The sequence below is a fragment of the Oryctolagus cuniculus genome, chromosome X (assembly GCF_051225735.1).
Source record: "Oryctolagus cuniculus isolate XC-2025 breed Fujian yellow rabbit chromosome X, ASM5122573v1, whole genome shotgun sequence".
NCBI classification, from domain to species: domain Eukaryota; kingdom Metazoa; phylum Chordata; class Mammalia; order Lagomorpha; family Leporidae; genus Oryctolagus; species Oryctolagus cuniculus.
Window position 1 is genome coordinate 74072663 of NC_142888.1, and position 13209 is coordinate 74085871.

A 13209-nucleotide genomic window follows, 5' to 3' on the forward strand; every position below is an offset into this window, starting at 1 on the left:
TGGCAGCTTAACCCTTTGTGGCACAATGCCAGCTCCAACAAAGAGCACTCCTATGTCTACGTGACTTTACATCAGCATCATCTACAAAACTCAGGCAGTTCTGTATTCTAATACCCTCGTAACACATTTCTTCAAAGTGCTAACACTCTGCCTGTAAGTAACTGTGCTACAAACATTGAAAAAGAAGAAACGTGTGCACATATACTCAGAAATAACACAAACAGTCACGTTTGTTAAATTTCTTTTCTTCTTTCTGTCCTCTGCACATTTACACACTTACTCACTTACTTGGTTCATCAAAAAAAGAACACAAACCTGCCTGAGCACCTTCTGTGTTCTTTGCATGTGTAGTGCTATTGGGAACAGGGTGAGATGAGCACGTGAAGACTGTGCCCAGGAATGCATCATTTACTTTTCAGTCTGCCTGACTGCTGCTCCATCTTTCCATTCATACTCGCCCTTTTACACGACTCATCCTCTCTATCTGCATCAGCTCAGTAACAAACCCCTTAGATGTACTGCGCAGCTTCCCGTCCAGATGCCTAGGCCAAGATAATGAGCTCAAGGAACTCAGGCTATACTTCAAGTTTTTCCTTCTGGAAGTACCTGCCACCACCCCTTTTTCAAGATCCTGTCATCTATAGCCAAAGTAGTCTAGTCATTTCCTAGTAGGTATCAACACAACTACTCTTGTCTCCCAACACATTCAACACCTATTTCCAAATGAATCTTCCTCCAATGCTGGTTTTAAAATCTCCAGACATTACTATCCTTTCACTGTGCAGTTACATATTCACAGGTTCCATGAATCAGGGTATGGACAGGAATCAGGGTGAGGAGGGATGGGAACTCTGTTTTTACTGGGGCCGGTGCTGTGGTGCAAGAGGTTAATGTTAGGAAACTGGTGCAGTTTTATCTATGGTGCAATCTACACCCTGATTTGCATCCTATGCCCTGGCTCCCGCTGCCATTGCTGAAAGCCAGGTGGCCACATGGCCCAACCTCTGTGGTCAAGCTCCACCCCCAACCTAATGGGATTCGCTGCTCCTGCTTCCCTGCCCACCCTCGGGCAAAGTTTTAAAAGGGCCTGTTCCTGAACAGGTGCTCTCTTGGCTCCTCTCTCCTGCTCTCTTGGCTTCTCTTCTCTCCTGCTCACTCTCTCTAGCCTTCTCTCTTCTCTCACTCCCCCCTCTCCTCTCCTCTCCTCTCTCTCTCTTACTCTCCTTTTCCCTCTTTGCCCCTTCCCTCCGGCCTGCTGGGTTTTCCCCAATAAACTCTTTCCCTTACTCCGGTGTTCAGTGTGCTCTGTGACGGCTAACAGAAATATATGAGTTAAGTCTCTACCCTGCACACAAGCATCCCATATGGGCGCCAGTTTGAGTCCTGGCTGGACCTCTTCCAATCCAGCTCCCTGCTAAAGGCTTGGGAAAGCAGCGGAAGATGGCCCAAGTGGTTGGGCCCCGGCATCCACATGGGAGACCCAGAAGAAGCTCCTGGCTTGGGATCAACCTAGCTCTGGTCCCTGTGGCCATTTGGGGAATGAACAAGCAGATGGAAGACCTCTCTGTCACCCTGCCTTTCAAATAAATAAACAAACATATATTTTTAAAAATATTTGTTTCTACTTGAGAGGCTGGATAATCCTCTTTGACTTGTAAAACTGTGGATATGTATTATTTTGATCAAATAAAACTATAAATTCAAATTCAATTACTCAGGGGCTGGCGCCATGGCTCACTTGGTTAATCCTCCACCTGTGACACCAGCATCCCATGTGGGCACCGGGTTCTAGTCCCAGTTGCTCCTCTTCCAGTCCAGCTCTCTGCTGTCACCTGGGAGGGCAGTGGAGGATGGCCCAGGTGCTTGGGCGCCTGCACCCGTGTGGGAGACCAGGAAGGAGCACCTGGCTCCTGGCTTCGGATCAGCGCAGCGCCGGCTGTAGCGGCCATTTGGGAAGTGAACCAACGAAAGGAAGACCTTTCTCTCTGTCTCTCTCACTGTCTATAATTCTACCTGTCAAATAAATTTTTTTAAAAATTCAATTACCCAAATTTGCAAGTACTGAATTCAAAAGGACTCTCTTTTAGGTAATATCTCAAATGTAATCACTATACAAACAATCCATATTATACAAACAGTCTTCAAGGAGTTTGTGAAAATGCATACTGTGGCAAAAAGCTATGCATGGATTTCAAAAATTTTTTGCATCAAAACAAATTTATCTTTTAATTCCATTTTTCCACCAAATATTTGAAATCCTCTTGTATTAGACCACCTCCTGCCAAGATTTTTTGATGCTTCTCATTCCTGGGAGCAGCGGATTTCCACCAGGGGCCACTTTGCCATCCGTGCCTCCCTAACAGGAGATTTAGCAACGTCTGGAGACATTTTTGGTTATTACTGACATCTACTGGGTAGAGTGCAGCAATGCTGCTGAACACCCTACAATACACGGGACAGCCCCGCAGCAAAGACCAATCCTGCCAAAACATTAACAGTGCAGAAGCTGAGAAATTATAACCTATGGCATTAAGTCCAAGTTAATTAATACCCAGCCTACATTTTCAACCTTACAACTTCATCATCATTCATTACTGTGGGGAGCAATCCGGACTAGACTAAGTTACTCGAATTAAGACTTATTCTATGCATCTGCTCTCCCACAATATGGCGCTGGGAGAGAAGTAAACAGCTTCCACACAGCTGCCTCCAGTTCAACTAATAAATTGTAGGACTTGCTCCTGATTGGAGAGCAGCGTACTCGGCGTGTGGGCAGCCGAGTTAGGATTGGCGGAGGAGGACTATAAAGGAGGAGAGAGACGGCATGCACCAGGAACATCTATGGGGAACATCTAAGGGAACCCGTGCAGCCCCCGAGAAAGCTGGCCGGCGGTGTGCCGCTCCCCTGCGGAAGTGGGGAATGCGGCCAGGGGGAACTGCCCTTCCACGGAGGTGGAAGGGATAGTAGCCAACCCGGGAAGAACCAGCAGCAAACCCGGGGAGGGCCGAGCAGACGAAAGAACAGCGCAGGGTTCAGTGTTGCTCCTCCACGAAGAGGGGGAGCGACATAATGGTGCCGTGACTCGGATTAGGAAACCTAGAACGGATAGGAAACTTAGGAGGGAAGAAATGACTCGGATAGGAAACTTAGGACGGATAGGAAACTTAGGAGGGAAGAAATGACTCGGATAGGAAACTTAGGACGGATAGGAAACTTAGGAGGGAAGAAACGGGAAGAATTGGGAAAATATCGGAGAGAGAGACTAGCAAACAGCCTAGGGAAAATACCGGAGAGAGAGACTAGCAAACAGCCTAGGGAAAAGCCGGACAAAAGAGGTGCCGGAGGAAGCTGTTGAAAGCCTAGGCATAGATTCAGATACGGACTACGGGGGAAGCTGGGAGAAATCTCTAAGGTCAGAAGCGAAAGTGAAAGCTAGAACAAACAGACTCGGACGCGGACTGTGGGGAGAGGCCAGGAGAAATGAGGGAGGAATATTGTTGGAAGAAAACTTAGGGAAACATACCGGGTAGAGAAAAATGTTAGGGAAATTGAAGCCGTGGGGGGCAGGCCAAGGCGGACACGAAAGCCACTTTGGGATTCTCAAGTTAGCCCGGGAATAGGGGGCGAAAAGTTGAAACCAGAAGCTGAGACGTAAGCCAGATTGGGATCCGTCTGATTAGCCCGGGGAGCAAAGGACGGGAAGCCAAACCGTGGGGCGGAGACGTACGCTGGGTTGAATTCGCCAGGCTAGCCCGGGGAAATTGGATTGAATGCTAGTGGTGGAGACGCAAGCTACGCTGTGTTACTCGCGGAAGCCGCCGCGTGCAGAGAGAGCACGGGGCGTGAATAGATAGGGAACGCTGGCGTAGGCCGTGGTTCAGACGCGAAAGGGTTAAGCGTGGAGACCGCGGAGCGCGCGAAGCCGAGCCGCGCAAAGCCGGGAAGCTGCGCAGATGAGAGAGGCGCGCGGGCTGAAGCGGCGAGGTGCCGGAAAGCCGCAGGGATAAGAGAAACAGAAGTTTAGAAGTAAGATGAGAAAAATAGGAATGCTGGAAGATAGAAGTAAAATGGGAGAAATAGGAATGCCCGGAGATAGAGAAATAGAGAAATAGAAAGGCCTCCCCTCAACATGGCAATTAGAAGGCTTGGATTCGGTCTGCCCGATTAGTGAGGCGATGAGCACCTGGGCGGCTAGCAGCTTGTGCGCCGCAGGTCACCGAAGACAGGCACGAATTAACATCAGTAAGGCTTCCCCACAATGCAACAATTAGGAGGCTTGGATTCGGTCTGCCTGATGGGTCTTGTAAGTCCCCTGCAGGCAGAGCAGAGCATGCGCTGCAGGGCACCGAACACAGGCACGCATCAGCGCCTAAAAACCTCCTCACAACATGGCGAAGAGAGGACCCGGATTCGGTTTTCCTGATTGATAGGACTTGTAAGAGCCTGTGGCAACTCTAGCAAGTAGAGCAGAGTGTGTGCCGCGGGACACCGAAGACAGGCGCGTATCAACGCCAAAAATAAAAAGAAAGGGGGATCTGTGGGGAGCAATCCGGACTAGACTAAGTTACTCGAATTAAGACTTATTCTATGCATCTGCTCTCCCACAATATGGCGCTGGGAGAGAAGTAAACAGCTTCCGCACAGCTGCCTCCAGTTCAACTAATAAACTGTAGGACTTGCTCCTGATTGGAGAGCAGCGTACTCGGCGTGTGGGCAGCCGAGTTAGGACTGGCGGAGGAGGACTATAAAGGAGGAGAGAGACGGCATGCACCAGGAACATCTATGGGGAACATCTAAGGGAACCCGTGCAGCCCCCGAGAAAGCTGGCCGGCGGTGTGCCGCTCCCCTGCGGAAGTGGGGAATGCGGCCAGGGGGAACTGCCCTTCCACGGAGGTGGAAGGGATAGTAGCCAACCCGGGAAGAACCAGCAGCAAACCCGGGGAGGGCCGAGCAGACGAAAGAACAGCGCAGGGTTCAGTGTTGCTCCTCCACGAAGAGGGGGAGCGACAATTACAAGGCCAAACAGGTCTCTTATGGTTCCTTGAATGTATCATATACTTTCCTACTTTTGTGCCTTTAGTCACAGTTGTTAGCCAAATCCCAGACAACTTCAGTGAAACCTTCATATTCTCATTCAAGAAAGGTGGACCATATGAATTTCTAATAACCACACACACACACACACACTCAACACCAGAAACAGACCAAAAAATCTTGGTTCCTCTCATCAATCAGCACACAGTCTAAAGGGTATAAACACATGGGGCCGGTGCTAAGGGGTAGCAGGTAAAGCTGCTGCTTGCAGTGTCACCATCCCATATAGGCACCGGTTCTAGTCCCAGCTGCTCCACTTCTGATCTAGCTCTCTGCTATGGCCTGGGAAAGCAGTGGAAGATGGCCCAAGTCCTTGGGCCCCTGCACCCACATGAGAGACCCGGAAGAAGGTCCAGGTTCCTGGCTTTGGATCAGCCCAGCTCTGGCCATTGAGGCCATCTGGGGAGTGAACCAGCGGATGGAAGACCCTCTCTCTGCCTCTCTGTAACTATGCCTTTCAATAAATAAATCTTTAAAAAAATGAGGGGGGGGATAAACACATAGCACTACATCAGGGCAATACAAACAGTATATAGCATGACAGTGGCATACACAGAGGGCACAAGGGAAGAAGCAACTGAGTCTGGAGGAGAGTAGGGAACACCAGGCAAGACTTCCGATCAGAAATGATCTCCCTGACACCAGTATTGTTCTGCTAGAATTCGTTCTTAACACAGCAGCCAGGGTTCTTTTTGAAATGCAAACTAGATAATGCCATCTTCCCCTTGTTAAAAAAAGAAAAACAAACCACCATGAATGAATACAGATCTGTCATGGGCTGTGATCTCTACACATACCCCGCCTCTCTCTCCAAAGTCATCTCACGCCGTGCTCCAGCTACACTGCCTTTTCTTTCTCTCCTATCAATGCACCAGCAGAAGGTATATACACATACTGTGATGCTCTATTCTCCTTTCACACAGCTTCATCACCGAAGGTTGTCTTCTTCTTGTCATTCCCTGAGATAGACCTTCTCCGACAACTAGGTCTAGAAGGTACTCCTGGGAAGGTTACAGCTCATTAACCCACTCAATCTTCTTTATAGCACTCATCTAACTAAAATCACATATTTATTTATAATTTCTCTTCCCCAACTCCAACAAGTACAGAATCTGAAGATATGGGAGCACCCCATATCTTCCCAGGACCCAGAAAAATGTTTGGCCCATGGTGGCTGCTCAAAATATGTATCTGATGAATGACAAAATAAATCAGTGAACAGAGAACCAAAGGAAAGATCAATTTGGGAGCCTTCTGGATTGCACTGGCTCCCAGGTGCACTGAATCATTAGCATTTGTACCCTGTATCACTACTTGACACTGAATACATATGACTTTGTATTACTGCCATATTGTCATTTAACTTATGTGTGTCCTGTCTCTGAAGCTAGGTTGTAACATTCCTGTGGACATGACCCGAAGTTACTCTTCTCTGCAAGATCCACAGCATTTGGGAATACACCTAAGTGCATAATGAGAGCTCAGCAAGTAGATGCGAAGTGGATGATGAAACACTGTCATTTAAGGACAACAGATAGCAAGGTAACTAGGTAGCAAGAGACATATGTCACAGGCATGGCTTAGCCCTGCTCAATGACTAGGCAAAGTCTCTTTTCTTTGGATTTCTGTTTCCTTATCTGTTTTTTTTTTTTTTTAAGTCCCTTTCAGTAATTATCTATACGTGTTTGGCCACTTCTATTTACATTTTTATCATTCTAAGGAGAACATATTTAATGTAGTTCATAGACACAGTTTTAAGAACACAATGACAGGCCGGCGCTGCGGCTCACTAGGCTAATCCTCCGCCTAGTGGCGCCGGCACACCGGGTTCTAGTCCTGGTCGGGGTGCCGGATTCTGTCCCGGATGCCCCTCTTCCAGGCCAGCCCTCTGCTGTGGCCAGGGAGTGCAGTGGAGGATGGCCCAGGTGCTTGGGCCCTGCACCCCATGGGAGACCAGGAAAAGCACCTGGCTCCTGGCTCCTGCCATCGGATCAGCGCGGTGCGCTGGCCGCAGCGCGCCGGCCAAGGCGGCCATTGGAGGGTGAACCAACGGCAAAGGAAGACCTTTCTCTCTGTCTCTCTCTCTCACTGTCCACTCTGCCTGTCAAAAAAAAAAAAAAAAAACACACACACAATGACACTTCCCATGCTTCTCGCTCCCTCAGGTCTCACTCTTTTTACACTTTTGCTATAACATTTTTAATTTACTTAATAGTCAAAGGCTTAAGGATCCACTAAATAAAGAATTCAACAAGTAAAAAGTACAAAGACCATAGTTCAGCAGGAACATGGACAAAGCCTATACATAATAATCAAATCCAAAGATGTCAATTTCACTCACAAACAGTGATTATTGGCTATTTCTGAAATCACGCATATTTCACTCATCGCCACTAGAGGGCAAGCATATGTCACAAAATTTCCAAAATTCCACACCCTTCAAAACACAAGTATGAGTATTCTTTTCCATTTTAAGAATACCAGTATATGAAAAAAACATTTTGTTCCATTCTGCTCTGTTTAAAACTTTTACAAGGCTTCCTTTCTGGAATAAAAAGACAATGACCTTAACAGACAGAGCAATCACGCATGTATATATAGCTGAGGTCATCCCAGACAACATCCAAGAAAAGGACTGGAAGATTAGACGACTATTAGATTTCTTAATGATAATTAAGAACGGGGGTGGGTGTTTGGCGCAGTAGTTAAGACACTGCTTGGGCTGCCCACATCCCACATCAGAATCCCTAGTTCCAGTCCTGGCTCTGCTACTTATCCAGCTTTTTGCTAATATGTGCCCTGGGAAGTAGCAGGTGATGGTTCAAGTACTTGGGTCCCTGCCACACTCATGGAAGACCCAGATAGAGTTCCTAGCTCCTGAGCACTTGGGGAGTGAACCAGCAGATGGGAAGTCTCCATGTCTTTCACTGTCTCTCTGCCTTTCAAATACAATGAAATAAATGAAAAGAAAGAAAGAAACACAAGTCACACCATGTCACTCCTTGGTCCAGAGCCCTGTAAGGCTTCCTGTCTCACTTGGAATAAATTCAAACTCCTCATCCCACAAGGGGACTTACCTGACTAGCTCCTCAGCTACCTGCCCCACCACACTGGGCCTGATGCTGTGCCTTGCACGCACCAGACCAAGCTCCTGAATTGTTCCCAGTTCTTACCCCCCTGCCCCACCCCAGAAATCCACATGGCTCACACCCTCATTTCCTTTAGACCTCTGCTCTAACACTACTTTTCCAGAGAAATCTTACCCTATCGCTTTAAACAGGCACTCCTTCTCACTCTTTGCTCAATGTCATTGCTTTGGTTTTCTTTATAGCACTTTTTACTACCTTGCATGACATATACATTTATTCTTTTATGTATTTAGTGTCTGTCTGCACAAGACAGTAAACTCCCTGACAATACAAGGATATCGGTTGTGTTCTTCACTTATGTTTCCAGTGCTAACAACACCACCTGCCCCATAGGAAACTCTCCAGAAATAGCTAGGGAATGAATGATTAAAATGGGGCCACTCTCCTATGTCATTCCAGCCTCAGAACTACCCTGCAAGATGATTATTACTGGCATCCCCAGGTGACAGATGAAGAAACGAAGGCTCGAAAAAGTTAAGCAACTTGGCCAAGGTCAATCACGGAGCTAGGAAGTGACAGATCTGGGACAGAAACTCAGTCTCCATACATTTTATGTCATGTCATACACTGCCTCTCTGAAAGATGCAAACTATTTCTTTCCCGAGACTGCCATGCAGTAAAATAGCATATTGTCCAAAGGGAAATTCTGCAGGCGCTTCATTTATAACCCTAACTCCCAGACTTAACACAGCTAACCTACTAAAGGAGCAATCCATAGAGAAGAGCTGCTGTCTGCCCAGTGTGATGACACGTGCACACAGCCCTAGAACGTAGGGAGTAAACTGAGTCTCAGGTCTCCCCAAGCCTGTCCCCTTACACAGCGTGCAGCAAATCTGTTTCTTTGTCTTGCTGGCCCTTTTGATTGTCCCAAGAACCATTTCCCATTTTATTCCAAGTCAAAGGGATTCCACGCCTCCTGGTCCTTTCCCACATTGCTTTCTCCACCTTCCCTGGGCAGTCAGCGGGCAGAGAAAAGACCTGAAAAATCAATTGATGGGATGGAAATACACATTTTCATGAGATTTTGAAAAAGTATGATGTGGAATTCTGGCTCGAACACTTTCTTCCTAATGTAGCAACTGTGCTGTGGGCATTTTAATAGCCCCTTGGATGGCAAGTATGTGGCAGAAAGTATTCTGAGTGTATACAATCAAAATATTTTAAAATGTTCATTGGATTTTGTTTTCCACACCAAAATGTGGCAACAGAAAGACACGAAAAACAAACCTTCGCAGAAAACTGCTGTTCATTTACCTTTAAATATTTAATGAGCTCGCCTGGAACTTCTTTCGAGCCCGACTGAATCAGCTGGCAATGATGGAAGAATTTGTGCACATGCAGATCCTGGAACACAGATGGAAACAGCCATATGAAATCTGATTCAATTACCCGCAAACGTAGGCTTTCTACCTCTCTCCTTCCTCCTGCATTTTGCAAACCCTTCTCTCTGGGATTCTTCTGCCAGACTCAGTAGCTGCAGCTCAACATAGGTGTCCATGTCCTGAAATCCTCTCCACTGCCACACAAAGCAGCAAAACCAAGTAAATGCGACATGTACCTAAGCACACGTATGCCAACTCCTCAAACATTCGGTTTAACTCCTTTCCTGCCTAGTGTGTTCTGTGAAGTTGGGCTGCTGCTTTGTTTTAAGGAAACGAGCAGGAATGGAGGTCTGCACTAACAGGGGAAGAGAAGCTAGCGACAGGAATTACTACAACAGTCGTCTCGGGCTTTCAATACCCAAGCTGACCATGGCACTTGTTTGGCATACGAGGCCGACATTCCATAAGGAATCAATATATACGGATTTTGTGGGCAGCTTGAGCCACACCAGGAGCGGGAATAATCAAATGTGTACTCAAACTTGGTTCCCCTAATATTACCATAGATCTCAGGGGAGTCACCTAACTGGATTGAGCCTCAGTGTCTTCATTTATAAAATGGGGATGGAAGCCTCCACACTCCTCTACGCTGAGTACCGGAGGCTCAGATCAGCTAATGGCAATAAAAGGGCTTTGTCATTTTAGAAAAACTCTAAAATTTGAGCTAGCACAAAGTGATTGCTAATCAGAAAATCTCACAAGTCCCTTTTCTAAGGGTACTAAAATCAAATACAGTTGATTTTAAATCAGAAACATCCTCTAGGATTGTATAACAATTGACAAAATTCAGGTAACACAACTTACCTGAGTATAAATGGTAGACTCTAAGTGGCTTTTAATCTTCAGCAATGGCTTTGCACCATCTACCCACTTAATATCCACATTGGATTGCTGTGAACAGAAAATGGAGTTTCTGTAACAAAGCAATGGACAGATGAACAACATGTAACACCTTTCCGCAGGTCAACATTTTCCAGAAACAAATGTATTCATTTCATACAAAAGGACCACTGGAGCAAATAACTTCCCTCTAGAATAAATGTATCCTAAGTCATCTTAAATTTCTAATCCATTCCAGAGGGATAATTTATAAATTACATTAAAAATTCCTCAAACAGATGAAAATTTTTAAATGATGCACGGAATCCAAATCCCAGTTTTAAAAATTATTGCTAGAATCACTAGACAGAAAATAAGTCTGTCACATTGGTATAAATGCTAAACACGCATTCTCCATACTTATCTTCATCGTGGACCTCAACCAGACCTCAGACCATATTCTGGGAACCGTCATCTTCAACAGTCAACTAGACCAAGAGAATTCTATTTTCTAAAAGAGTTCATCCTGATTACTTCAACAAATGCAGACATTTTCCTACCCTTCTGGATTCAGGATCATTCACATTCAAGTAGCCTGGGGGAAGATTAGCCGAAACGGGCAGCTGCTGCTCAAATGTGATCATTCTACCATCCTTCAGCAAAGGCACCCAGGCGAAACCAACTGCCAAGACAATAATCAACAATGAGAAGCCAAACAAAGGTCTGGAGGGGGGAGGGGGTGAGCAGGGCAGGGCATAGCAACGATGTTTGCAGGGATCCGTATGTGGGAGTCCAACGGTTGGGCCTCTGAATCCTGGGAAAAAGAACACGGAGTTGGCCTGGCCAGTCACGAGTTACTTACTCTATCTCCTTGACCATGAAAATTGCAACAACACCCAATCTTTCCATCCCAAAGAGCTGAGAGAACAGAGTGAAATAATACATGAAAACACTTCAGCATTTTGAAAGTACCTCAAGCCCATTATCTTGCTGCTTTGGGGATTTTTTTTTTTTTGCTAGACTTAGTTTTTAAAAGGATCAGATCCCTTTCATCCATCCTTACATGTTCCCAAATTTCTTACAGCAGCCTTAGAGTAAGGTAGCAAGTCAAAGTTACATTCTGTATTTATGGGGGCAGTCGTAGCATAAATCATCGGTTGGACAGAGGTATGCTGACTACAGAAGAAAGAGGTGTAGGAGGAGAATGCAGCAGTGTTTATGACTTGATTCCACTCGGAAATATCCCCAAATCTGTACATTTGTCAACAGTTCTACCCCAAAAGAGCCTCTTGGCTCCCTACTAGAAAACTCATCATGTTTTAGCTAAAAACGCCAGAGCCATCTGTGTTGCGCCAGTTGATCAGTGTCAGTATTTCCATTATAGAGATCACTCTGGGTTTCAAGTGTTTATAACTCGGCTGTAAAATAGCTTGCTCTAGACTGAGTTTTGGCAAATGGACAGGGGGTGTTGGCTGGAGAGCACTTTCTAAAGCCATTGCTTTCCGATTCTTTAAAATTCTTTGCGTGACTCGACGTGCGTGTGAGTGTGTGTTTATACTGTGAACACAGAAGTCAACACAAATCTGGTTAGAAATGTTTTCATTTATGTGTTTAATTTGCCAAATGCTTTCACTCTCCAAAGAAGACAGAAACACTGCTTTCTCTAAGTAGCCTAAATGGCTTTCGCAGACTGTGAAACGAGCCTGCAGGGTAGTTTTACTAGTACCACTGTGGAAAGGGTTTACCCCGACCTTTTCCCGTATAACAAGCAGAGGAAAGGAGCGCGAACGCAAGAACCTTGAGGGATGACTGTCAATGTAGTTAAACTGAACACCTGACAGAGCAGGCTTGATTTCCAGCTCAGACACGGAGAAGATATATTTCTTGTTCCAAGACAGACAATATTTTTCCCTCATAGAAATTTTTATTGAGATATATTTCAGCTTCCACACCAATTGTGTCTTCCAAGTCTACAACTGCATGGCATTCAGTGTACTCACAAAGCTGCGTCGCCGTCACTGCCATCTAACTTTTTCACAGTATCCCTAAAAGAAACTCCAGAGCCCTCAGAAATGGGGGAAGTCTCCGTTCCCCCTTGCCCCCAGGCCCTGGCTGCTCATCTACTTCTTGCCTCTGCGGGATTGCTCAGGCAATAGTTTCTGCACTGCAGATTAATCAGAGAAGGGCCAACCGAATCCCTTAGTCAAAACTCATATGGAGCACTCGGAAGCTGTAAAGGTACAATGTCAAGCATACCATCTGGCTTAAAGGTAGGAAGCCTCGAAAGGCACGGACAGTTCACAGTGCTGAACGGCACATAAAATAACCCCCTCCACGCACCATGGAACATCTCATCTAATTTTGTCTAGGATTTGGACAAAGCAGAGTAATTTATCTTTGAGGAGGCACAAACTGTCATAGGTTCCCATTGTTCTGCTGGCTTTTATTCTCAGTCCTCAAGGTCCCTAACCCATACTAACTGCAAGTTCTAGGGGGACAGAGCACAGGACCATATTATCCACAGAAGGGACTCCCTTCTGCTGCCTGATGGGTGTTGCTCAGATGCCTCCCTAGCATCTCAAACTTAACATGAGTCCAAAAACATCCACCCACAATTCTGCTGCTGACAGCATCTTCTCTCCAATCACTCAGCTTTCAAATTCCAGTGTTAACTTTCAATAATCTGCACACAACTTTCTAGATGCTTGAAGTCATCTCAATATTACTTATAATACACGAGACACTGTAAATGTCAAATAGTTGT

At 46.0% G+C, this 13209-nt stretch overlaps 1 protein-coding gene across 7 annotated transcripts in view; it reads right to left on the reverse strand.

Moving 5' to 3' along the window:
- DOCK11 (dedicator of cytokinesis 11) overlaps positions 1 to 13209 on the reverse strand; it is a 209900-nt gene that overhangs the window by 85502 nt on the left and 111189 nt on the right. For all 7 annotated transcript variants that reach the window (XM_089323799.1, XM_089323798.1, XM_089323800.1 and 4 more), the window contains 3 exons: positions 11006 to 11127; positions 10431 to 10517; positions 9499 to 9588 (listed from right to left, as the gene is read on the reverse strand). In XM_089323799.1, the coding sequence (XP_089179925.1) occupies positions 9499 to 9588; positions 10431 to 10517; positions 11006 to 11127 (299 nt within the window). The remainder of the gene's footprint in view (positions 1 to 9498; positions 9589 to 10430; positions 10518 to 11005; positions 11128 to 13209) is intronic.